Source organism: Heterocephalus glaber, unplaced genomic scaffold (genome assembly GCF_053883595.1).
Source record: "Heterocephalus glaber isolate CG9 unplaced genomic scaffold, H.glaber_assembly_v1.0 deba00001613, whole genome shotgun sequence".
Lineage (NCBI taxonomy): Eukaryota > Metazoa > Chordata > Mammalia > Rodentia > Bathyergidae > Heterocephalus > Heterocephalus glaber.
In genome coordinates, this window is record NW_028258384.1 from 29956018 (window position 1) to 29981971 (window position 25954).

General features: G+C 39.7%; 1 protein-coding gene, 1 non-coding gene and 1 pseudogene across 4 annotated transcripts in view; 2 read left to right on the top strand and 1 right to left on the bottom strand.

Annotated features, from left to right (window-relative positions):
- Window positions 1-11480: 11480 nt before the first annotated feature.
- Window positions 11481-19789, bottom strand: Slc25a53 (solute carrier family 25 member 53). Of its 2 annotated transcripts, none has more exons than XM_004861478.3 (2): window positions 19651-19789; window positions 11481-13986 (listed from the first exon to the last, which is right to left on the bottom strand). In XM_004861478.3, exon 2 carries the CDS (start codon window positions 13953-13955, stop codon window positions 13035-13037), a length of 921 nt encoding a protein of 306 aa, XP_004861535.1. In that variant the 5' UTR covers window positions 13956-13986; window positions 19651-19789; the 3' UTR covers window positions 11481-13034. The 2 variants fall into 2 exon arrangements, with proteins under 2 accessions (XP_004861535.1, XP_087052832.1); XM_087196706.1 differs by lacking the exon at window positions 19651-19789 and adding an exon at window positions 19298-19594.
- Window positions 19790-19851: 62 nt separating this feature from the next.
- LOC101716447 (uncharacterized) overlaps window positions 19852-25954 on the top strand; it is a 78093-nt gene continuing 71990 nt past the window's right edge. Inside the window, exons 1-4 of one of the 2 annotated variants that reach the window (XR_015445600.1) lie at window positions 19852-20131; window positions 20397-20564; window positions 20656-20783; window positions 21149-21195. This is a non-coding gene — a transcript (uncharacterized LOC101716447). The remainder of the gene's footprint in view (window positions 20132-20396; window positions 20565-20655; window positions 20784-21148; window positions 21196-25954) is intronic. The other variant, XR_015445601.1, reaches the window with a different exon arrangement.
- Zcchc18 (zinc finger CCHC-type containing 18) lies at window positions 21204-22913 on the top strand (annotated as a pseudogene).

Here is a 25954-nt window from a genome sequence, read left to right on the forward strand (position 1 = left end):
AACCAGCGCAGTTGGGAGCTTGTGGACTGAGTCCCAGAGGCTTAGGTTGCTGGTTAGAGCTGGTGAAGTCAGAAGACTTTTTGCTTGGGGTGCTTTGCCTCGGGTTGGGGCACTCATTTTTCTAGTGCCCAATTTCTTTGTAATAAGTACATTGGTCTGGGCATAAGGGGTTTGTAGTCAGTTTCTCCCCTTGTGTGGTGGTCCTGGCCTGTGAGTGGGATCTCGTTTTCCAAGCACAGCTGCAAGGAGTGAGACCTTCTGTTTCATTTTTCTTTGTGCCTCTCATTGGGCCTCATGGTCTCAGTTAGCAAAGACCTTTGTGGCAACCTCAAGCAGCTGGGTAGCATTCATGCCAGCAAACCCCTCAAGCTTTTGGAGTTTGTGGCGGGTGTCAGGAGTGGTTGGGCCATAAAAGTAGCATTCACCATGTGCTGGTTTTCAGGAGCCTCCAGGTCAAAGGGCATGAAGATGTGAAATGCCTCTCAGAGTTGCTTGTAGAAGTCACCAGGCAACTCATCTGCCTTCTGCAACACAGAAACAGTCTTGGACATGTTAGTTGGCCTTTTGACAACCACACAGACTCCTTGTAGGATGGCCTCATCGTATCTTGTGGAGGGCCTCTTGTCCCCATGTAGTGTGAAAGTCCCATTGTGGCCTAGTCTCAGGAAACATATCCTTGGCCTAATCTGCTGGATCTTGGCCAGTGGGGGCCAGATCTGGGAGGCAGTTTCTGGCCTCAGTGATAATTCTACACCTCTCTTCAGAGTGTAGAGCAACTGGCAGCAGTCATCCCAAGTGTGCAAGTGGGTTGGAAAATGGAGTCCGTGAGATCCGAGCGAGACTGGGTCTTCTCAGAGTATGATGGAGTATGTTGTTTCCAGTTCAGAAGATCAGCTGTGGTAAAGGGTTAGTAATAGGGGATAGCAGGTCCAGGCTGGATGATGTCATTTTCCAGGATATGGGGCATTGGTCGGGTCTCACAGACTGGCAGCTGAACAGCTGGGGCTTGAGTCAACTGTAGACGGCTGACAAGAAATGTCTTAGGAGGAAAAAATCTTGTTGCTACTCGGGGTGGTGGAGGGACTAGAGGCCAGAATTGTGAGAGGTGGATAAAGACAAGGGCTGGCAGGAAATGGAGATGGGCTTGTTGGGGCTTCATAAGTGGCCTGCCTGATTGGACGGTGGCGAGTTGGCAGGTGGACTAGCAGGCAGGGCTGGTGTGAGGAGTTTGAAGGTGATGGGCTTTCAGGAAGAACAGGAGCCAGCAGTAGAAGTGCAAACGGTGGCTCATGGAGATAAAGTGGTGGCTGCAAGTCTGGTGGGCCCTGATGAATTGGCTTTTTCCAGGTCTCGGAGAGATGGCCACTACTTTGGGCTATGAAAACCTGACTCTGTCCCTTCCTACCAATGCAGAATTGGACCCAGGGGGATAGGGTCTAGGCAACCTCTAACCAAGAATCAATATAGAGCAACTGATCATGGTAGCCTGGTTTGTCAGTAATGACTTTCCAAACTGCATGCACAGTCTGAATATCCAGGGTTCTACGAGGGGGCCACCCTACATTAAACTGGGACCAATCTATTTTGCACAGGGTCTGAAACCTTGCAGGCTTCAGTCTAACTCCATATTACCCACTAAATCCCTTCTTAAAATTTTTGATGATGCAGTCTAGGACTGTGGGTTTACTATGGTTGTTATCCATAGTGTATGTAGTGCCCTTGAGTGGTGGTGCCACAGACAAAGGATGGGAGCCTCCCAAAGGAGACCACACAGGTGTCCACCTGCTGGCGTCCCTCACAGGAGCTTAGGTGCATTTTGGCTGAGCTGCGTGGGTAATCCCTTGCCTGGTCAGCCTCCCCGTACAATGTCACCATGGAACCACAGGGTAGGACCCAATCAGATTCCATAACCGAAGCTGTGGAGCTGCACAAACCAGTCATGGAGAACCATGTCTGGTTACACTCACTCACACATTCACCAGTTACTCAGAGGTTAAAACATTCCTGACTGAGTTCTCTGACTCAAGACCATGAGAGGTGATCAGACTCTCCTGTCCACTGGCACAGGCCTGACTGGGTTCAAACTGGGCCCCAGGGCAGGGGGCGGTTACTGTATCCTGATGTCCTGAAGGAGTGTTTTAGTCCACCTCTTCTCCTGAGTCCAGTCAGGAGAAGCAAGCACACTCATCAGTCACCCTCGCCTGAGAGGGGGTGGAGCTTAACAGAATCTTCTTGTGAGGGGGCCAGAGCTTAACAGAACATTACTGGAAGGTCATGCAGTTCAAACAGTCACAAACCATTTTGATACACTGGGCAGAAGCCCAGAAGCACAAACGTATATTTCCAAAACAAAACATTCTGTGGGGAAAAAAATGGAGGCAAGGCAAGGGCCTTATTTTATAGCACTTCTCTATCACTACTACCATACCACAGAAACTAAAGCTCAAGCAAGTGATTTCCTTTCTTCTCTTTGCTGCCTTTATACAAAGGTTCTTGAACCTGTGGGAGTTAAAAAAAATGGCATAGATTCCTTTTTTGGCTAGTACCACCACTAGACAAATTGATGAAAAAGCAGAGGGTACTGAGGCACAATTGTTAATGAGTCACCATGGTATCCAATCCAGGTTGACCAGTCTACTGCTTTTGACAATAAGGCAACAATGCTTGTTTTGGTTGGATATATATTTGGAGGATGTGCACGAGAACATGTTATGTATACTTGTGTTGCCAACCAACACCACAGTTGCAGAACTATTCAAGTATTTGAATGATTACATATCAGAAAAACTGAATTGGTCATTTGCCAGTAGATGCACAGACAGAGTAGCTGCTATGACTGGATGGCTTTCTGGCTTCAGTGCTGAGTCAAGGAGGTTGCTTCTGAATGTGAGTCTGTGCATTGTCATCCATAAAGAAATGCTGATTAGCCAAAATATGTTACCTGAACTTAACAATGTTTTGTAGGATGTGATTAAAATTATCAACCACATTAAAGTACAAGCCCTTAACTCATGTCTGTTCGTGCACGTCTGTGAGGAGATGGATGCACACACATCTTCTCTTATATACATAAGTGAGATGACTTTCTAAAGGTGGATCACTGGCCAGAGTTTTTGAATTATGACAGCCATTCAGATTCCTTTTAGAAAAAGCCACCACTGGTAACACATGTTAGTCACACCAAATGGGTCACAAAACTTGCTTATTCCTGTGATATATTCAACCTGCTAAAGAAACTTGATCTGTCCTGTCAGAGGAGAACAACTGTATTCAAGTTGGCAGATAAAGTGATAGCTTTCAAAGCCAAACTGGAATTATGGGGGTGACAAGTAAACATTGGGATATTCGACATATTTCAAACAGCAGGGATTTTGAAAAGACTGAGCCAGGGCCTTCTTTCTCTCAGCTAGTGTATGATCACCTATTTCAGCTTTCAAAAGAGTTTGATCATTACTTCTCAAGCACAAAAGACTTCTGAAGTTGGAAGGAATGGATCTGTGACCCACTTGTGAATAAACCAGGTGAACTGACTTTGTCCATAGTAAAAGAGGATCAACTGCTTGAGATTGCAAATGATGGTGTCCTTAAAAGTATGTTTGAGACAACTTCAAATCCCTATATGTTCTGGATTAAAGTCAGGGTAGAATATCCTGAGGTTCCCACAAAAGCACTGAAATATCTGCTTCTATTTTCAAAATCCTATATTTGTGATGTTTTCTGCAATGACAGCAACCAAAAGGAGATTGTGAAGTAGACAGGACACAAGAAACACACTTTAGGTGTCACTTTCTCCCATTACCCCTAGATGGGACTATCTAGTTGCAGGAAAACAAGCTCAAGGGTCCCACTGATTCTGTCTTATGGTGAGTTGTACAACTATTTCATTAAATATTACAATGTAATAGTAATAGAAATAATGTGCACAATAAATACAATGTGCTTGAATGATCCTGAAATCAGCACCAGCACCACCCCATCAATGGAAAAATTGTCTGCCACAGAACCCATCCCTGATCCCAAAATGGTTGAGAACCACTGCTTCATCTGACTTCGAGATACAGTGGACCCTTGACTTACAAACTTGATCGGTTCCTGAGGGCTGGTTGTAACTCAAATTGGTTGTAAGTTAATACAGTTAAGATCTGGATGTTTACCTGGGTACATGCTATAGATAACAAGAGGCAAATGAATCTTCCATTAACCTAATTAACTCAATTTTTTTTTTGGTACCAGGGATCAAACTCTGGTCCTTGAGCTTGTGCAGCAGGTGAAGAAACCACTGAGCTAAATCCCCAGCCCTAATTAACCCAATTTTTCATATATCAGACCAATCATAACTTGAGGGTCCACTGTAATTACACTTTCCTGGTTTTCCTCCTACTCTATCAGTTATTCTTTCTTAGTTTCCTTCCCTGGCACCTCACATTTTTCCTGACCTCTTAATGTTAGAAGTCCCTAGTGATATAGGCCCAATATTGCCAGGTCTTCTGAGTTTTTGAAGAAAACCCTGAAATCTGAGTATTTGTGTGAAATTTCCCAGTTTTTAAATTTTGAGAGGCCCTAATTCCCCCTAAAAGGTCCATACTAATATTCACCAGTAGACTCAGTTTGCAAACTCTGAGCTAGTAGTTTAAAACTCTAACACTAATCTAGAGTGTGATGGTATAGTCATCTTACAGCAAGTCTGGTAAAAATTTTATCTTTACCAAAGTAGAACAGGGGAATAAACTCTCCCATGAAAGTATAGTAGGTTAGAGGAAATTTGCCACTCTCCTCAGAATACATTTGAACACTCAGTAGCAGGGTCAAATGATGACCATATATGTGGCACCTGGCTCAATATCTTAATGTTTTGTGTGACTGTTATTGTCTTCAGGTAAGATGCATTGGTTTTAGCTGTTATTAGCTACAGTGTTTTTAAATAGTATTGTCTCCAGATGATTCTATTGGTATAAATTGGTGTTTCTCTTATACTTTCCTTCCAGTTAGTGACAAAACAACATTTATATATCAGGCCAAACTCCTTAAAAGGGTAGAAGGCTGAAGATGTAAAATATCTGTAATACATGAAAAGTATCCATTAGATACTTCTATGGCCCAATATTGTGCCAATCTCCATGGTGAACTCAAGAGAAAATTATGGTATATCATATATCTCAAGGATTTACTAAAGAAGAGTATGAACTAACTTGGACTCTTATATATCAACTAGCATTTATTGGACATCTACTACTTATCAGTTGCTAAATAAGGAATGAGAGGTACACAACCACAAACTAAAAGGGATGCATGCCCTCAAAGAATTTACAAAGTCTGGAAAAGACAGACACATCCACAGAATATGAATAAAGTAATAGAATGCACTATATTAGAGATATGAATAAAGTACTGTGTGAGTAGAAACAGTTTATTGTGACTTGGAGGATTATGGAAGATATCATACAGTAAGTAGAGTTTGAGTTGGGTCTCAGGTGATCTAGACTGGTGTAGATGAAGAGCTGGAGAGAGGAAATGATTTCTCATACCATTCAAGTTCTTCCACAATTAGCCCCACTGTTGTGTTCTCAGACCTAGCTACATCTTCCAAGAAATTAAAGCAAGCTTTTCATGCCTAATTCATCTATCAACCATCTTCTAAACTCATGTTTGAGTTCCCAGCTTGTTTGCTTTGTAGCACAGTGAAGAAGAGCAAAGGATCTGGAGATAAATTTAAATTTTGGTTTACGACTTACTGGAAATAAAATCTTGGGCAAATTAAAAGGAGAAATAGTGCTTATTTCATAGAATTGCATGATAAATTAGATAATTTTTATAAAGCATTGGTATAGAACCAGGTACAGAGTATGCACGCAGTGAATGTAAGAATTATGAATCATATCTTTACTTTATCCATCCCTCTGATTCTCAAGTCAATTAATACAGTACTTATAGCATCTCCACTTGTGTACTAGATTTATTAGGCATCATGGAACACACAATATGAATAAGACACTATCTTTGTACCAATGACATGACAGATATAAGATAAAAAATATGTAAGGACCAGGGATATATCTCAGCAGTGGAGTGCTTGCCTAGCATGCACACATTAAAGACGTAAAAAGGCAGGGCAGATTGAAAAACTTGTTTTCTTGCTTTGACCTTACAGAGCATGAGGAAGTCATACTTCATGATGACAAGGACCATCTCCAAATCTAACATTATTATTCTATGACTGTAAGTTCTATATCAAGATAAGTACTGGGGTAAAATGGAAAGGAAGAAAACCTAATCCTACCTGGGAGAGTCAAAGACAACTGCATAAAGAAAATAACATTTAAATTGGGTCATAAAGGATGGGTCGCATTTGGTTAGGAAAGCAATGAGGGCAAAGAGATTCTAGGAAGAAGTAGAAATAAGAAGGAAGGGAAGTGTAAGGCACACTCAGGAGATACCCAGTAGTCTTGTGTGGTTGGAAATTGAGATTCATAATGTTTAAGTAAGGAAAAATAGGTGGAAAGGTAGCCTCATGTTGAATTATGGAGAACCTTGAATGATATGCTGAGTGGTTTGGATTTTATGTTGTAAGGTATTCACATTGGAAGATGTAAAGCAGGTCCACTAAAAAGATTTGTAGCAATATTTCAGGTACAAAATAAATAGGGACTGAGCAATGACTGTGGGTCTAATAATTGAAATAGAAGGACAAATGTCTTTTGGTTCTTTTAAAAATATACTGGAGACTGGATAAAGAAAATGTGTTTTTTTTATAAAATGGAGTACCACTCAGACATAAAAAATGAGAAATTAGAGACATTTATAGCTAAATGGATGCACATTGAAGCAATACTCTTAAGTGAAATAAATAGGACACACATGTATAAATACCGAATAGTTTCTCTGGTGTGAGAAACTGAAAGTGTAAATAAGGACTAAAATGTATAATAGGTAATGTGAAATAGGAAGAAAAGGGGCAAAGGGGAAGGAAGTGGGAGGGCTAGGGGAAAGGAAAGAAGGGAATGGAATTAATATGAGAAAATGGAAAAATAGGAACAAAATCTTTGTAAATAGGGAGGAATGGAAGAGTTGAAGGGAGGGCTGGGCAAGGGTGAAAAATAAGAACCAAGAGAGATTATGTAAAGGTGCAAACTTTCAATGATGAATGTCATTATATTGTATACCTAAAATGTACCAATGATTAGAATGAATAATTGATAATGCAAAATAGGAAGAAAAGGTCCAAAGGGGTAGCAGTAGTGGGAAGGGCAGGGGAAAGGAAAGAAGGGAAAGGAAAAATGATGAGAAATGGAAAAAATGGAAACAAAGTCTTTGTAAATAGGGAAGGGTGGAGGGGGTGAAGGGAGGGCTAGGAATGGGGAAAAAATAAGAACCAAGATGCGTCATGTAAAGCTACAAGTTCCCAATGAGAAACGTAATTGTGTTGTATACCTAAAATGTACCAATAAAGGAATTTAAGAAAAAAAATAAAATCAACAGTAGGAGGTTTTAATGCTTCAACAACAACAACAACAAAAAATATATAAACCATTTTGTACATATTATTGAACAATTTTTAATTGAACATTTTTGAAGAATAGGGTCCATTCATTCTACAAATATTTATTGAACACTTATGTATAAGACAGTCTAGGTACTGGAACTAGAGTAGTGAATGAGGGAGTCCATTCCCTGATATGTTAGGATACTTGGGTTGACATACCAAAAAATGATAAAACTGGAAGTGCAGAAACTAGGAATAAGTTGATAGAGGGAATAAAATGTTCAGTCTTTACATACCAAGCTTAAAATGCCTACATCCCAGTGAAAATTTCAGGTAGGCTGTTGGATACAGATATCCTGGGCTTTTTTGTACTCCATCTCACAGTTCTCCATTATCAAAATGTATTTAAGGTTTGTTATTTACTTTTTGAAAACCTGATGAATTACTGGCATCTTTTTGATATAATATATTCTATTTGTTGATTAATGTATATAATATTGAACATGTCAACATAAGAGATCACTGAAAATGAATCAATTTCTCAAGAAATGTGTATTTTTCTCTTGGAACAAAACAAAAAAATCATTATCTATAGGAAACTCATTATAATCCTATGCATGATAGTCCTCTTTGCTGTCAGTAATTGGTAAAAAAAAATTAAGCAACTAATAAAAACCTAACAGATTATTAAGCACTGAGGAATATTATGAAACTTTGAGAAACATTAAAATTATAATTACAACCATTATTTTTGTTTACATTAAAAACAATATTTTGTGGAAATTAAAATCTCATCAGCAATTTTTGTATAAAATAAAATGCCTTTTTTGCAGCTACTAATACAAATAGTTAAGAAACTCTTGAGAAATAAAAATGAGGTGGAAAGAATTTCTCCATTAGCTATCAAGATTTATTCCAAATCTACAGTAATAAGGTAATGCCATACTGGCACAAGATTAAACAAATACACCCTTGTAATAAAAAAGCAGGCCAGAAATAATCCCATGAATATATTAATACTTTGTATTTGACAGAGTTGTCATTATAAATGGGGAGGGAAAGACTTTTCAACAAATGACATTGGGGCAATTGGATATTTAAAAAATGAAATTGAATTTCTCACATTCTACACAAAATTAATATCAAGAATATTAAAGACCTAAATTCAAAGGATAAAACTATAAAAATTTAAACATTAATATCTTATAATATCATTACGGTGTTGAGGTAAAGAAAGATTCCTTTGGGGGGCACGAAAAGCACTTATCATAAAGAGAAAGGATTGATAACTTTGACTATATTATCATAGAACTTCTGCTTATCAAAAGAAATCATCAATGAAATGAAAAAATAAATGACCAAATGGGGAAAGAAATATGCAGCACGTGTAAAGGACAAGGGACTAAAGTTCGAACAAAAAATTCCGACAACTTAATTTGAAAAAGTCATACTACTCACTAGAAAAAAATGGAAAATGTCTTAAACAAATATTTCATAAAATAGGAAATCCAAATGTCCAATAAGTGTATGAAAAGATGATCAACATTAATAATAATCAGGAAAATCTAATTATAAGATTCCATTTTAGGCAAAAAGCTACTGAACAGGCAAAACTTGTCTTGTAATACCAAGTGTTTGCCAGCAGGTGGAGCAATGAGACTTGTTGGTAACGAATGTTAAGGGTGTAAATTAGTACATAGCATTCGGAAAAGTTAGGCATCATCTACTTGAATTGAAAGTGTCCATGCTCCATAAACCAATAATTCAATTCTTATGAAAATACCCTAGAGACACCCCTGTTATGTACACTGCCAAGAATATTCATCGCAGCAATGTTTTGTTACTGTCAAAACCTGAAAACAAGAATTCCCCTCAAAGTTATCATGGATAAATTGTATATTCATACAGTCATATACTGTCCAACATTAAAAATGAACCAAATACAGATATCTGCAACAATATGATGAATTTTACAGTGTAGAGTGAAAGAAAATAGTTACAATTTCAAGTTTATAAAGTTCAAATATCAGTTAAAGTATGTTGTTTGGGTATGTTAATAAAGAAGATAAACCTATAAACAAAAGCAAAAATAAAAGATTATCACAAAAGTCAGAACAGGGTTACCTCTAGGATTAATGTTGACATTAATTACTAGAAAATGATTGCACTTTTAAACTTTACTCAGAATATTTAAATGGAAAGTTTACAGGTCTATATAATTTGACAACATTACCTAGGTTTTTATAAGGACCAATTTGTAAAAATTAGCTAAATTATAACATGCTATAGTTGTAAATCTGTTTATAATTGAATAGCTTTGAGTTTCAACATAATATAATGTAAATTGTATGTATTATAGTGCAAATATTAAAAAATGTAAAGTTAACCACCATTTTAGTTTGGTTTTTTTTTTTTTTTTTTTGGTATTTTGAGACAGGGTCCCATTTTGTAATTCAGGCTGGCTCTGAACTCACTACGTAGCCCAGGCTGGCTTTGAGCTCAAGACAATCCTCCTACCTCAGCCTCCCAAGTTCTGGGATTATAGGCATGCACCAGCACACCCAGATTAGTTTTCATTTTATAATGCTTTGTAATAACAGTGTCTGTATTTATGTATTTCTTTGTGTTGCCAGGGATCAAACCTTGTGTATACTAGGCAAGTGTTCAGTCACTGAGATATACCTCTAGCCCTATACAATTATCAGAGAGGTGAAACATGTTTATGTACACGTTCCAATCCCCTACAGTGAATGTAATCATTACATACTGCAAACATGTACTAATAAAGTAAAAAATGAAAGAAAAAAAAAGAATTTGAATCTACGAATACTGAATCTAGAAATATAATAATTGATATATGCACTTCTAGGTTCAGGAAAATTATTTTGTGTGTACACATAGAGAATGTACATTCAAATAATTGAGCAAATGAAGTAAATAATAATGTGAATCTGAGTAAAGGTTATATGGATGTTCTTTGTGCTTTATTTATACTTACAATGTTACCATAAATTCAAAATTATTTCTAAAATAGGAAGTTAAAATAAAGAAAGGGATATGAACTGATGACATAAGTGGAAATCAAAAATTGTACTTGGAGATAAAAGCACCTCTTGGATAAAACTGGAAAGGTGTAGTGGTAGTTTATTCTCTTCAGTTTACAACCCAAAGACATAAGCTAAGTTACAAAGCTTTGTAAACAATATTTTCTTCTGAGAGTTAGCCTTAAAATATAACTATCTGCTGTCCTATTTTTCCTTTCCATCTGCCAACTATGTGTTCTACTTCCTTGTATTCACAAGTATAATCATCTCCTCTATCCTTGGGTGTTGGTTCCATGATTCCTCATAAATTCCAAAATGTGCAAATCCTCAGATCTTTTATAAAGTATGGCCTTCAGTATTTGCATATAACCTCCCCTCTCTAGATTAATTATAATGCTTAATATAAGGTAAATGCTATGTAAATGGTTGCTATACTATGTAGTTTAGGGAATAATGACAAGAAAACTTATACATATTCAGAACAGTGTAATTTTTTCCCAGATATTTTCAATCCACAGTTGTTTGAATACAAAGTTACAGAACCCACAAGTAGGGAGGAATGACAGTGCTGTCCTAACCCACCTAAATCTGCACATATCAGATTCATCTGTAACTCTTGTGGACACCCATTTTCTGTTGACCTTGGCAAAAGCTCTCTGGTAGCAGATGGCCAATTCTGTCTTAATTTCTGTAGCATTCAGTGAGGAATTCTCATTTCTGGATCTCCAGTCAGGTGATTGATTATAAGGGCAAATTTGGTTCAGTAAGGAGGTGCAAACAGATTCTCATGATATCACCTATAAGGGGAGAATTGCAACACATATCAACTTAAAATACTAAAAATTACAATGTTGAAATGAATGGACTAGCTATGCAATGTGATTCTGTTTGTGAAATTTCAGTTCTTAAAGTTCTTCTAAGAGCAAATGTGCCATCAATAATACACTCATCAAATGTTCCAGTTGAAATTAATTTTTATTATTAGTATTATCATTATTGGCATTATTATCATTAGCATAAAATTAACCCACTATTAAAAGAAAACAAAACATACCCCCAAAGGCATATGTCTTGCTGACAATGAGTCAGTAACATTATCTTCATGTAGAAGGGACAACACCCTGAGGATATAGACCATATCACAGCTTGATAATCAATTCCAAAATTTGCCAACATTATTGAGCACCTAGGCACAATGGAGGATTTAAAAATGCATATACCAATCCCTGCTTTCAAAGATTGTTACAGTATACTAGGAGGTATTGAAAAACATCAAGAACACAACGCCACATGGATCAATGACATAATGGAATCAGTGGCATGTTGATGTAAGAGACAAATGTAACATTTTGTTGGGTAAAATAGAGAAAAGGCTCATAGAGAATGTGGGATCTGGACTAGACTTTAGGGAACCGGAAGATTTTGGCAGACTGGTCAAAAGAAGGAGCAGTGCAAGTGCAGAGGATAGTATGAGTCAAAGTATTGTGATGGATAAGTTCATGGCACATTTGGAGAGAGAACAATAGTTCAATTTGGTTGATGTCTGGGGTCCATGTGAGTGGGAGTGATGTGATAATATGTTGAAAATTACATGGGGACGGACCATATTTTGAATAGCTCTGAAAGTCAGTTTAAGATTTCTAATCTTTGTGTCATAGTAACTATATCCACATCAACAAAATACACAGTTATTTATGAAGCGATATGGTCATTTCACTTCCAGATTTCTTAGGGAAACCGAAGCAGTTTCTGGGCAAGGAAATAATCTTGCCAGCAAAAAAGTCCTAGCAGATAACACTAAGCAATCTATAAAAAAATTTTCTGTTTTTGCATGTAATTAAATGTCATGCTTCAAAGTCTTTATTCTTTATATCCAGGGGCCACATTTCTTCTTATTCCCAACTCCAGCCCCACCAGTTCTTATGGCACCCAATGAGTGAAACAAGCCAAATTTAGGATTTCCAGTCACAGCTGCTACCCTGCAACTAGGACCTATAATCTGAAGATGTGAGAGTGATTATGAGAGGGGTACTGAACAACATCATGAAAATGTAGCCATCTGAGAAGTTTTATGGAGTCCTCAGAGTCAAGAACAGTTTTTTGAAATTGGAGTCCTGCTCAGTTTGGTCTGGAGGATACGTGGAGGGGTACAAAAACTCAAAATGCCTGAGTAAGGTCACCTTATAAAGGTTCCTTTTATTAGGGAATCCCTTAAAGGAATGGCATTTAATCTGGGTTCCTAGTTATTTAAGGGCCGCCTGGCTCTGAGGCTATTGAAGCTCTGGATAGATAGACTGGAGTAACTTTCTCTTTCTGACCAAGGAATGTTGTTAGGATTTGTTTGTGCCCAATAGGATGATAGTTGGGAACTTTTCCCATGCAATGACAGTTGGCAGATGTTAAAGAATACCTGTGTTAGGTAACCAAGCCTAAAGAAGGAAGCTATATAGGAACCAACCGGGAAAGATTTAGAAGAACCAAGATGCCACGACCATACTGCCTACAGCTAATCAGTCTTTCAGCTCTTTTCTGGAGTGAGACTTCTTCTGCAGGAAGTCATGGATAGCAGTAGTGAGACCCCATGTCACGCTGGACCTTAGGATGACCAGAGAGCCTCCTCGGTAGATCAGGAGTACCTTTCGACCCCGAGTGTCCCACACATCCTGCACAGAGGCCCACAGGGTTGGCATTCTCTGCCAGCCAATGTGGGACTGCATATTGGCAACTAGCACAATCAAAGGATATAGAACTAGGCAAGTGATTGTTCCATTGACACTACCAGATACCAAGGCAGGAACCCAATGGGGCAGGCCTTGCTCTGCCAAGCCATCCTGGATGGGATCCTTAAAAGAGAAATAGAGAGCACTCCCCAGGCTGTTCCTGACAAGGATAGGCCAGAAACCACGATAATAGCCCAGTGACAGCCGCCCCCAAAACCCATAAGAGTTGAATTCCTTGAGAATGCTGAAGGTGCTGGGGAAGCGAGCTTGTTTTCGACCATCCTGGAGCACATTTTGTACTCTTTCAAAGGGGCTGAGTGCCACAGCTTCCACTACACCAGACATGAGTCCTGCAGCCCAGCGGTGTCTCAGAGAGTGTGGCCCAACAGGGGAGAGAGAGCCGAGCAAACTATCATAAGTCCCAAACAGTAGAGTCCCTTGCAATGTCTTAGAAAGAAGAGGGGGGTAGATTCCCCTGTAGAAGTATTGAGGGCCTTCATGCCAAAGCTGTCTCACAGCCTCTGACACTGCCACAGCATGGATCTGCTGCCGGAACACAACCTTATAGATGGGAAAAGTCAGAAAAGTAGACATAAAGTTGGAAATGGCCCCAAGAGTGTAGGCCTGGGAGTTCCAGCTTTTCATTCCTGGAGCTTCTGTTCGTGTCCTGTGCTGAAGTTCCTTCCCAGCAGAGTGGTTCTGCTCCTTCATGCTGAAGACAACTGGGGACTGATGGAACAAACTGGTAAGAGGGGGAAAAAGAGGTTAGCCTGATGATTTACATCTGCTGACAAGCATTTTCACTGCTTGGTTAGAAACAGAGCCCTGGGAAACTCTGGTCTAAGGAAACAAGCAACTCTGTGGGCCAGTTTCTGAGAAAGAGGCATTTTCTCAAGACATTAAGAATTCATCAATACCTCATCTGGGTATTTTTACAAAAGAGCTAAAGACATCATATTACAGTGATACATGCATACCCATGTTTATAACAGCACAACTCACAATAGCTAAATCTTAGAAGTGGCCTATATGTCCATCAACAGATGAATGGATTAAAAATGTGGTATTTATACAAAATGGAGTACTACTCTACTATTAAGAATAAATTTGAGTCATCTATAGAAAAATGGGTGCACCTTGAGACCATAATGTTAATAAGTGAAATTAATCAGATACACAAGCATAAATATCACATTTTCTCATATGTGAGAAACTTGGAGTATAAATAATTTAAAGAACAAAATAAAAGATAGATAGTAGGAAATATGGAGATGGACTGTGTAGATGGGAAAAATATCTGAGAGGGGGATCGGAGGGGAGAAAGGGAAGTAAAAAAAGATCAAGTTGCCATATGTTCATGTTCCAATTCCACATGATGAATGTATTTATTATGTATCACAAACATATATTAATAATTTTTTTCAAAGTAATGAATTAAACAACCTTAGTCAGGCATCATAGTGCATGCCTGTACTCCAGCATTTAGGGAGGCTGAGGCAGGAGGATCACAAGTTTGAGTCTCACCTATGCAACTTAGCAAGACCTTTTCTAAAAATAAATAAATAAAAATAAAAAGGACAGGGGATATAGCTCAGTGGTAGAATACCCCTGGGTTGAATTCCCAGTACTACAAAAAAATCAACCTTAAATTAAAGTAAAGGCAGTTTTTAACAGACATTTCTACAGTATTTTGCTGACAAACAGATGTTCCAGTATTCAAGGGATCATGACTGAAACCCATTAAACCAGGGAAAGAGGACTCCAAAGTACATTATATCCAACTTTCATTACATAAAACATCAAATTTGGTAAACTACTAATCCAGTAAATTCCATTTCCTTTTCAAAACTTTGTTGCTGTTGTTGTTTACAGTGCTAGGGATTGAACCTGGGGCTAGGCAAGCACTCTACAACTGAGCTATAACTCCATACTCCAAAAATGTTTTTTAAAGGTGCCCCGCAGTTGTAGTGCAATATTTTCTCTAGAAATTCGTAGTAAATTTGAGTAGGGGGTAAATCTTCCCCCTCTTCTCTCTGTAAATTTGAGATCAAATTGTACCTATGTCATGGCAATGTCCCACCTCCTCCTCCAAATTGAGGGCAGGAAAGAGCAGCTGCTCATTGCCAGGAGGCTCAGCACCTGGCATTTCCAAGCCTAACCTTTTAGGCTCATAGGCATTGACAGAGGTTTTCACAATCTTGGTGCTATTAACATTTTAGGCAGAATAATACTTTATTATCAGTGCCTGGCTTGTGCATTGGAGGATGTGTAGTGGCATTTCTGGCTTCTACTCACTGCATACCAGTAGCACCAGTGGAGACTTATCAAAAGCAACAATCAAAAATCTTTCCAGACATAGCCATTTGTTCTTTGAGATGCAAAACTGTTCTGGTTTCAAAATCATAATACAAGGCGAAATGTCAGTACAAGGACTCCAAACTATTGTTCTTATCCCAGAAAGGCCTGGAAGTGGGTGGGGTAGTGTGAGAAGCAACTTGGAGACTGGACACATGAAGGAACTTTGGGATCAAAAGAAACAAGAGCTAGGTATGGTGGTACACACTGTAGTTCCAATACTTAAAAGGCTGAGGCAGGACGATCACATGAGCCCAAGAGTTTGAGACCAGATTGAGCAATAGAGCTAGGCCCCATCTCAAAACAAAAGAAAGGAATGAGTGCTCAGTTCGGAGCTTTCTATTGTCTGGAAGTTAAGAGAGGCCTCAAACAGCTCTCCTACCAAAGGTCTTCTTTCTCAAATCATACCTGTGCCTAAACAAGCACAGGCAGTGAGATAAATATTTGTCTCTTCTTCCACCTCAGAGTGCAGTAATGTTCCAGTCCCTCCTCAGCATTTTATAAACACATGTTCACAGACTCTCCAACGCAGACCAATTTAGCATTATGAAAATTAGTAAGATTTGGCAGACTAGCATTCTAAGCTCCAGTTCTGTTATCAACTTTCTATATGACCTTTAGAAATTCACTGGAGTTGAATCTATTTCAGTTATAAAATTAGCAGACTGGGTAAAATGCTCTGTAAGTATCCCCATAACTTTATAATGTTTTAGGGGGTTGATGTAAAGTAATTCTGAGCAACAGTTGATAGAGGAATTGTACTTTTCTATCCCTGATTTGCCATTTATGCAAATTATGTTGAGGAATTAAAGGTGAATAATAATTTAGAAACACCTTGCCTTAATATCTAACTCCTTATTTTATAAATCTAATTCTTTTTATTTTATAGAGAAAAGGAAATCTACTGTTCTCCTGTGTATTTTTCTGTTAAAATGCTTTGGGGGCAGACACTTCTTAGACTGAATTCTGCCTCCATTACCTACTGAGCTCAGATAAGAAACTATTTTTATTCAGTCTCAGATTTTTCAGCCACAAAATGGGGACAATAAGACCTAACACAAAAGGTTACTGTAAAGATTAATAAGAAAATAAGATAAAGAGTTCAGAATCCATGACTTGGTGGCTTCAATAAAATGTTTGAAAAAAAGATGCTTCCCATCCTCCCTATCCATCTTCACAGAGTACATGCTCCTATTGGATACTCAGGCCAGCCAAAACCAGATGAAATATCATGCTTTAACAAATCCTATCTTCCCATGGGAGGCAGGGAAGGCTTTTCTCTCATGAAAGCAAAGGTGCAATTTAAACAATCTAGGAAAGCCCAGCCTCTTAACATGAAATCCAAAGCAAAGACTGTACCTAGAGTTGGTCTTGAGCAGTTACCACTTGAACTTGAGATTTTCCTCCTATGTTTACAACTTAGTCAAATGTCTGTTTCAACAAGGCTGCTCAGAGGCTTAAATGAGATAGTAGATGGAAAGTTCCTGGAACAGAGGAGGCAGCCAGACAAAAGTAGCTATTATTGTTTCATCTGAAAGCTTTATCTCCTAACCTCCAAGTTTTTAAGCTTTATTTGTTGAAACTGCAAAACGTGGTCTCATTAGAGCCATCATTTAGGTCACACACCCACACATGGGGCCATAGACAAGGGCTGATGCTCTGTATCCAGTTGGATCTAGCTTGCAAATTTGCAAATGTTCCTCTCAGTCCTGCTCAGACACCCTTCTTTGTTCTAATGGCCCAACCTTTACCCAATCTACTTTGTTTCAGTATTTTTATCAGAACTCTGAATTTCTGTCAGTGTTTTGGTCCTATCTGATTCCATCCTCACCAGCTCCAACTGCAGGTATGCAATGTGGTGATGATCCAAATATAAAACAAGATTCTGCTGAAAGGCCAGTATGAGATGCCATGGTACTGGCAAGCAGAAGCAAGAGTCTGAAGAAGAACCAAGAACTATTGCCAGCCTCACCCCTAACTTTGAGGTGAGCAATTGGCCTTCTCTGTCCCTCTTAACACTCTCCACCCTCCATCACCACTACCCCTCTGTTTCATCTATGAGAAGAAGGCCCCAACCTTGTGACGGAAGATGCTCTCTCCAAATATGGACTGTTTACTCCAAGGAATTCTAGGTACAGGGGTTGTAAACAAGAGGGCAGAAAGGAACAGGTAACTACCTTACCAGGCTGAAAATGAACCCAACAGCAGTTGAAAGGCATCAGACTCTTCACTCACTTCCAAGCATCGGGAGTCAAGAAGTCCCACAGAGGCCTCCTAGCCACCATCTATATAAAGGAAGTAATACCTGCTCTCTAAGAACCTGAAGTCAGGGAAAATGGAACAGGTTTTCTAGCCACTGGCTTCATCGCCCATTTACTCTGGACAACCGTGCATGCCGTTTCCATGGAGTTGCTCCTTCTCTAGGGCCGGTGATCCCAAGTCCAGCAAAGGAGAAGTCCCCTGAAGAGCTCACAGAAGGGCAACCTAGCAACCTATCCTTGAGCCAGGAAATGAAACAGCTATATCAGTGGCAGAGAGCTGTAGTGTGGGGGTCAGGTTAAATGGTGTTTCATTTCTCATACTTCTTCGTCAAGCAGGAGTTGAATGAGGAAGATGTTATGAAGAAAGTTTATAGAAGAATGGTTCTTAGCTGTTTGGGGGCCAAAAACTCATTTGAACATCTACAAAGCTATGGACTCAGAAAAATGTCCAGAGTTCAAGGTTTCAGAAAAGAGCCCAGATAGGAAACTGCTCTGGAGTTACACTTCATGACAAATATGCTGTGGACAGATGCACTGGTGGCAGGCCCATTTACTTATGACCTTCAGAATGATAAGGTGTTTAGAACAGTTAGTTCACAAACCTCTGTACACCTCAGAATCAACTACAGCAATGGTTAAAAACACAAAACACACTCACCTAGTAAATCAAAATCCCAGAAGTGGGGCTCAGGAATCTGCCTTTCTAACAAATTCTCCAAAATGTTTGGTACCAGCACTTCAGTTAATAGCATGAGTTCTGGATTCAGAGACTCAGTTCAAATTTTGAGTTCATCATGTAATTTTAGATAAGTCATTTCACCTCTCTGAGCCTTATCTCTTTGGGATTATAATGGGTTATAGAAAAATTTCTTTGGGGTTTTTGAGACAGGGTCTCACTTATGTAGTTCAGGTTGGGCTTGAACTCAGCGATCCTCCTGCCTTAGTCTCCTTAGTGCTGGGATTATAATGTGCACCACCACACCCAGTTTAGAAATGTTACTTTTATAAACAGGCAGCTTGTTATAGTGTAAACAGGAGAATAAAATGGAAAAGAAAGGTGCCTCGGTTTCTCTTCTGTACAATGGGTACCATAAAGGTTCCCTTTCTCTTGTCTCATACTTCCCTCAACACTACCATCACATCAAGATGGCTGTTGGGATGATTAGAGACTACCTATGTAAAATGCTCTTCAGACAGCACAGTAGGGCAAAGAGCTGGTAACAACAGAAGAGACCAGTGTGCAAAATCAGATGCTGTTACTTATTTGCTGTAGGACACAGGGCAGGATGGCCAAGCTTTCTGTGGTTGTTTCCTTATCTTTAAAAAGGAGATAATAGTCCTTGCTTAATAATTCTACATGGCCCCAAGTTGCTCCTCCCATCTTGTCTTGGCTCTTCTCCGCTAACCCTTAATCTGACCCCACAGAGGAGTGCTTACCTGGGGCAGTCTTTGAAGTCAGACTTGATGACTTGAGTGTGAGCACTTGGCTCTGCACTTCCTAACCATACTGCTTGGATGCTTATGAATCTTTCTCTGTTAAATGGGCAAACTGTTACTTCCTTCATACGGTTGCTGAGAATAAATGAGATGTCCGTGCAAGCGCATTTGCACACACGGAAAACGCTGAGCAAAAGCTTTTTCCCCTTCCCTCTATACAAAGGTAAAGAACTCTCATTGTTCACTTGTTTTCTGTCCCGCCTCACGTTTAACGCATCCGGTCTCAAAGAGCAAAGAGCAGCAGCGGAAGGGGGATAAGAAGAAGGGAAGCGAGGGGAAAGCAATAAACTCACGAGTAAAATGGGCCCGGTTGGTGCGTCCAAGCTGCACTTGACGACACGCCAGCTCCCGCGAGGGTCGGCCACAGCCCCCGCCGGCCCCCTCTCCTCTTAGTATTAGCATTGGGATGCGAGGCTGCGCAGGGAGCCCCCCTCTCCCCCCGCGCGCCCCGCTGATTGGTCGGGCTACTGGGCTCATCAAGCTCTTTTGTCTCAATGGGCAGAGGCTAAAAGCAGCCACGGCTACTGGGCAGGAGGAAATGGAGGGCGGGGGGAGTCGTGGCTGCCCAGGAAACCGCGCTGCCCGGACTCCGCTACCCATTGCTGGGCAGCGGTGTTGAGAGCTAGCTCTGTGGGGCAGCCCTGGCTTGCTTCGCGACCGAGGAGGAGCCATCCTTTTCCCCTGCAGGACCTCAGAGACCGGAAAGAGAAACACAGTTGTGACGCCCAAGCATCCGTGACACCCTAACATCCGCCGCCCACCTACAGAGCCTAGGTAAAGAAAGGAAGACGCGATTGTGGGGTAGGGAGAAGCTCCACCAGTTTAGGAGCGGTTCTTGGTTTGTAAAATCGGTAACTGCGAGGCAGGAGAAGTACTTCCATGGTCCAGCTACGCCGATGATGAGGGAGGTGGAGTTCACGTGGATGCTGCCCATTGGGTGGGATTTGCCAGAATTGGGGAGGGGGGCATTTCCTGGGAGGTGGGAGAAGACTTGAAAGCTGTCTGCTTTGAATTCCCTTTGCATCTCTTCTCTTCCCAGGAAGAAATACGGATATGGGGGCCTGACTAGATGCTATTCCCTTTCTCAGTGACAGCCCACCAAAGCTATTCTGAACTTGAACTCTTGTGCTGCTGATTGCACAACTGGCAGGCCAGTGGTTTCCCGATGGGAAACGTAATGAAGAGGATGGTGGGTTCTATCCAGAAGGTGGGATAGGGAATTTTCTGTCTGGTCACAGTGGAGGGGGATAGCAGGGTAACGAATGAGGCTGCTTCTGATGATAAACTCTTTCCCTCAGCTATGGCATAGTCTCAATGGCTTGAGCAGCCTGAACTTCAACCTCCTGTGGACAGAGGTTGACCACATCAGGAGCCTAGCTCTCTCTCATAGAGGGCACCAGTTGCAAAGGCTGAAAGTGAAATAATGGTGAGCACTAGTTTCTGAGCTTCTGTAAGAATTTGAGAAATAAAGGAAACTTTGAGGAGTGTGGTTGAGACCTAAGATCATGAGATTAATGGAGATCTTACTTATTACCATAAATCTGTGAGACTTACCATATTGTGCCCTATTTTGAGAGCTCAATATCAGCATCAAAGAATTCTAAGCAACAGTTGCTGCCCCTCCTGAAGAATAGGTGGGCAGGTGATTGCCAGTCTCCTGTGGGACAGTTTTAGTGCAGTAGGTGGATATAAAATGCATTGCAGGGTATTCAGGAGGGTAGGGAATTTGAGAGCCGATGGGTTCCCCCACAGCCTATTAAGATTTGACCTGTTTTTTCTCCCCTCTTACAGTTCCTACTGAAACAGAGGGAAGGCACAACCCAGGAACATTACTTTGGGTATGCTTACATATTAGGCTAAAAAAAAAAAGACCAAACATCCTATGTTCAGATGCCCTATTGTGCTCAGGCGTGGCTAGCATCCTTGCATGTGTGAGAAACACCTGGTGGCCAAATATCGCCATGCCACCATCGACCCATTCCATGATGAGGTGTCTGGAATAGAAACCCAGTCTTTTAATAATCCATATGACGGAAAGAAACATGAAATTGTTCTCTGGTAGGGTGGTATTCAGGGGGAATAAACCTTTTGTGACTGACTGACTCAAGTCAAGAGAGTCCTGCCAGATTGAAATATGTCAAAAGAACAAAATTTCAAGCCCTTAATGAAAACCCTTAGGGGCCCTGCCTGAGAGGTCATGCATTTGCTCCAGGCTGCCAACCCCAACCTAAATGTGGTAACTTTTAGCAGGCAGTGAAACTGGTGTTTGGGGAGTCTGAGAGAAGTGTGACTGCTCATGGTAAATTTAACACTCTGCACGCACAATGGGAGAAAACCTTCTGTGTGGTCCACTTAGAGGCAGCTGCAGAATACTATTCAGGCAGGCACCCTAGCTGAGAAAGTTACAAACTAAACTCACCTACACCAGCTCCTGGTAGGGGCTGAGCTGAACAAGGGCAGATGCTTCAGGTTTAAGCATCTTCTCAAGATGTATGCAAACAAGCAGTAGCAGCTTCTCAATTTCCTGGAGTTGATCAGGATGATAAGGGATAGGAATAGATGATACCCTTGATGACTCAGATGAGGATGTGATCCTGGTAGAATCTGGGGATCGTCCCTTTCATCCTTAGGTGTTCCAGCCTTTGGAGGCAGGAACAGATCATAGGATCAAGTGTTGGTTATTGATTCTGTCAGCAAGTCCAGGACTCAATCTCCTTCCCCCAGTGGTTCTGGGCATAAGAATGATGAGCCTAGAGTTATTTGTAGAACTAGGAGGCAAAAGTACACAATCCACTGTACCTATTGTTAGTAGCTAGGAGGTCTACTCAAAAGAAAACTGTGACAATGAAAACAACAACAAGGCCCAGGTTTTTTATTCTGCAGGAGCTGGCACATAGAGAAGAGATATCAAAAGAAGTTCCTGGAGAACACAGGGAACCCTCTGAGCCACTTATGTTGCTGCTACACCCATCCCTAAATGAACTCTTAACTGTATCCATAGTCTGTTAATGGGTAAAATAGTAGAAAGGAGGTGGGCTTCAAACTACATGAATTAATCCACAAAGTAATTTCTTTTTGGCAGGAAAAAGACATCTTACATATCACCACAGTGGAGAGGGATGCCCTGCCCTCTATCCTTGCTCCTTCCTTTGCCTGCTTAAGGATCTGTTCTCTCTGTGTGTTTTGCTTTGGTGACTGTATTCTGTTTATGAAAAGAATATCTCTGTTCAGCCTCCAAAAATAAAGAAAAATACAAAAACTAAAGTACAAATTATCTGAAAAGTCACATCGCTGTTTAACCATTGTTAGACTTTTGGTGAATTCCTAGCTATTTCCCTCTCACTGTATTCTCAGGTATATATGTATAGATAGATAGATAGATAGATAGATAGATAGATAGATAGATAGATAAAAGTGATCAAATATAAGAGCTGTCCTATACTGTATTTTTTAACCAAACAATACATCTTGTGGGCTTCTCTGTCAATCGATATATATATATATATATATATAATATTTATTGGTATATGTTTGCAATACATAATATATACTTTCATTTTGGGGAATTATCTTAATCTTTGGTTTTGGGGGGGTTTTTTGGTACCGGGGATCGAACTCAGGACCTTGAGCTTGCGAGGCAGGTGGCAGCACCACTTAGCTAAATCCCTGGCCCATCTTGATCATTTTTTATCCCCATTCCCCCTCTCTAACTTCCCTTTCCCTATCTTTTCTCTCTCCCTTCCTCATCCTTTATTCCTGCTCAAAAAGTTTTCCTTTTATTTTACTCTTTATTTATAAATAGGTAAAGAAAATTATATATATACAGTGATATATATAGTGATATTATGTATAATGAAATTTACTCTATAAATTTATTTATTTCTCTATAAATGGGTAAAGAAAATGTGATATATATAGTGATATATATAATAAAATTTTATTCAGCCATAATGAAGAATAAATTCAAGTCATTTGTAAGAAAATAGATGGATTTTGAAACCATAATATAAGTGAAAAGGGTTCACATAGAAATATCACCTGGTTTCTCCCATATGAGAAACCCAATTATATATAAGCATCTAATTTAATATCTGTGTGTGATGTTATCACTTGGGCTAGGTCTGAGGGTGCCTGAGGCTGAAATAAGGAACCTATCCCTCCCTTGTAGAATAAGTTTGCAGCTTTGCTGACTCCTGCTGTGGAAAAAAGATTTTTCAGGAAACATCAGGAAGAGATAGGAGAAGGGTTTATTAGACAGAGATTATAGAATGCAGTCAAAAGTGTACTGCAAGCACAGACAGAAATTGAGATGCATTCTGAGGTGAATTGAGTATATGTAAGGTGTTGTCTTCAAGATAAGGAAATTAGGATATGTATTCATACTGTCTGTCAGGTTACAATGCAAGCCATCTACATATATTTGAAGTTGAGATATGCTACCCACCAATATCATGGTTTCTTTGAGGGTGGAGAAAGTACAATTTGCAGGTGTAAAGGACAGGTCCAGAGCGGGGATTTATAGGCTTGTCTTTAAGACCTTAAGGAAATCTTTTTAAAAATTAATTTTATTGGTACACTTTAGGTATACAGTATAATGGCATTCATCGTTAGAGATCTGTACCTTTACATAATATAATTTTTTTCTTAAGTCCTTTTATTGGTACATTTTAGGTATACAATTTGTTTACATTTATTATTGGGTGTTTGTACCTGTGTTTGTACCTTGGTTCTTATTTTTTCCCCATTACCTGAGCGCCCTTCACCCCCTCTAACCTTCCCTATTTACATAGACTTCATTTCCATTTTTTTCTTTGCTCAGTTTTTCCTTTCCCTCCTTTCCTTTCCCCTTCCCCTCCCTTCACCCCTTCATCTTTGGACCTTTTTTTCTATTTCAAATTATCAATTATTCATTTTAATCATTTTAACCCTTGTTTATACTATCAGTTTCTCACACTAGAGAAACTATTCGGTATTTACACATGTGTGTCCTATTTATTTCACTTAAGAGTATGGCCTCGATATGCATCCATTTAGCTAAAAATGACTCTAGTTTTTCATTCTTTATGGCTGAATAGTACTCCATTTTATAAAAAAAATCACATCTTTATCCAGTTTCCAGTTGATGGGCACTTGGGCTGCTTCCAAGCTTTAGCTATTACAAACTGTGCTGCTATAAACATGGGTTCACATATATCACTGTGGTATGATTCTTTTAATTCTTTGGGGAAGATTCCCAGTAGGGGAATAGCTGGGTCAAATGGGACCTGTAGTCCTAGTTCTTTGAGGTATCTCCATACTGACTTGCACAGTGGTTGCACCAGTCTACATTCCCACCAACAATAGAGAAGGGTTCCTTTCTCTCCACACCTCCGCCAGCATTTGTTATTGGTTGATTTCTTGATAGCAGCCATTCTTTGTGGGGCGAGGGAATCGCAGTGTTGTTTTCATCTGCATCTCTTGAATGACCAGTGATGTTGAACATTTTTTCATATATTTATTTGCTGTTTTTACTTCTTTGTCTGAGAAATGTCTGTTCATTTCGGATGTCCATTTTTGAATTGGGTCTTTGAATTTGAGGAGTCTGATTTTTTTCAATTCTTTATATATTCTGGATAGTAGTCCTTTGTCTGAGGTACAGTGGCTAAAATTTTTTCCTCATATAATAGGTTGTCTATTAGCTTTGTTGGTGGTTTCTTTTGCAGTGCAGAAGCTTTTTAATAAGATGAGATCCCAGTTGTCGATGCTTTCTGCTAGTTCCCGTGCTGCTGAGGTTTTGTTCATGAAGACTTTTCCTATGCCAATGTCTTCAAGAGTTCTAACTTATCTTCCAGCAAGTTTAGTGTTTCTGTTTTAATATTTAGATCTTTAATACACTTTGATCTTAGTTTAGTGCATAGTGATAGGTATGGGTCTAGTTTTAATCTTTGGCAAGTTGAAATCCAGTTTTTCCAACACCATTTATTAAACAGGCTATCTTTCCTCCAATGATGGTTGTTGGCTCCTTTGTCAAAGATGAGGTGGCTGAGTATGTCTGGAGTTGGTTCTGCATCTTCTCATCTATTCCACTGATCCTCAGGTCTGTTCCTTTGCCAGTACCATGCTATCTTTATCACAGTGGCTTTGTAGTATAGTTTCAAGTTGGGGATTGTGATACCCCCAGCCATGTCTCTGTTGCTTAGAATTGCTTTAGCTATTCTAGGTCTCTTATGGTTCCAAATGAATTTTTGGATTGTTTTCTCTCGTTCTGTGAAGTATATTGTTGGAATTTCAATTGGCATTGCATTGAATCTATATAGTAGTTTTGGAAGTATGGCCATTTTCACTATATTCGTTCTTCCTACCCAGGAGCAAGGGATATCTTTCCATATATCTTGATTCTTGTTTTTCCCCATTCCCCTGACCACCCTTCAACCCCTACATTCCTCTCTATTTACAAAGACTTTGTTTCCATTTTTTCATTTTCTCATGTTAATTCCATTCCCTTCTTTCCTTTCCCCTACCCATCCCGCTTCCCTTTCCCCTTTGCCCCTTTTCTTCCTATTTCACATTATCTATTAAACATTTTGATCCTTATTAACACTTTCAGTTACTCATGCC

Excerpts from the sequence above, each read along its gene's own strand:
- Slc25a53 (XM_087196706.1), bottom strand. The coding sequence starts at position 19,425 with ATGAAGGAAGTAACAGTTTGCCCATTTAACAGAGAAAGATTCATAAGC. Across the intron at positions 13,987-19,297 it reads GACTTCAAAGACTGCCCCAG|TTTGTTCCATCAGTCCCCAG; the intron begins GTAAGCACTCCT and ends CCCTCTTACCAG.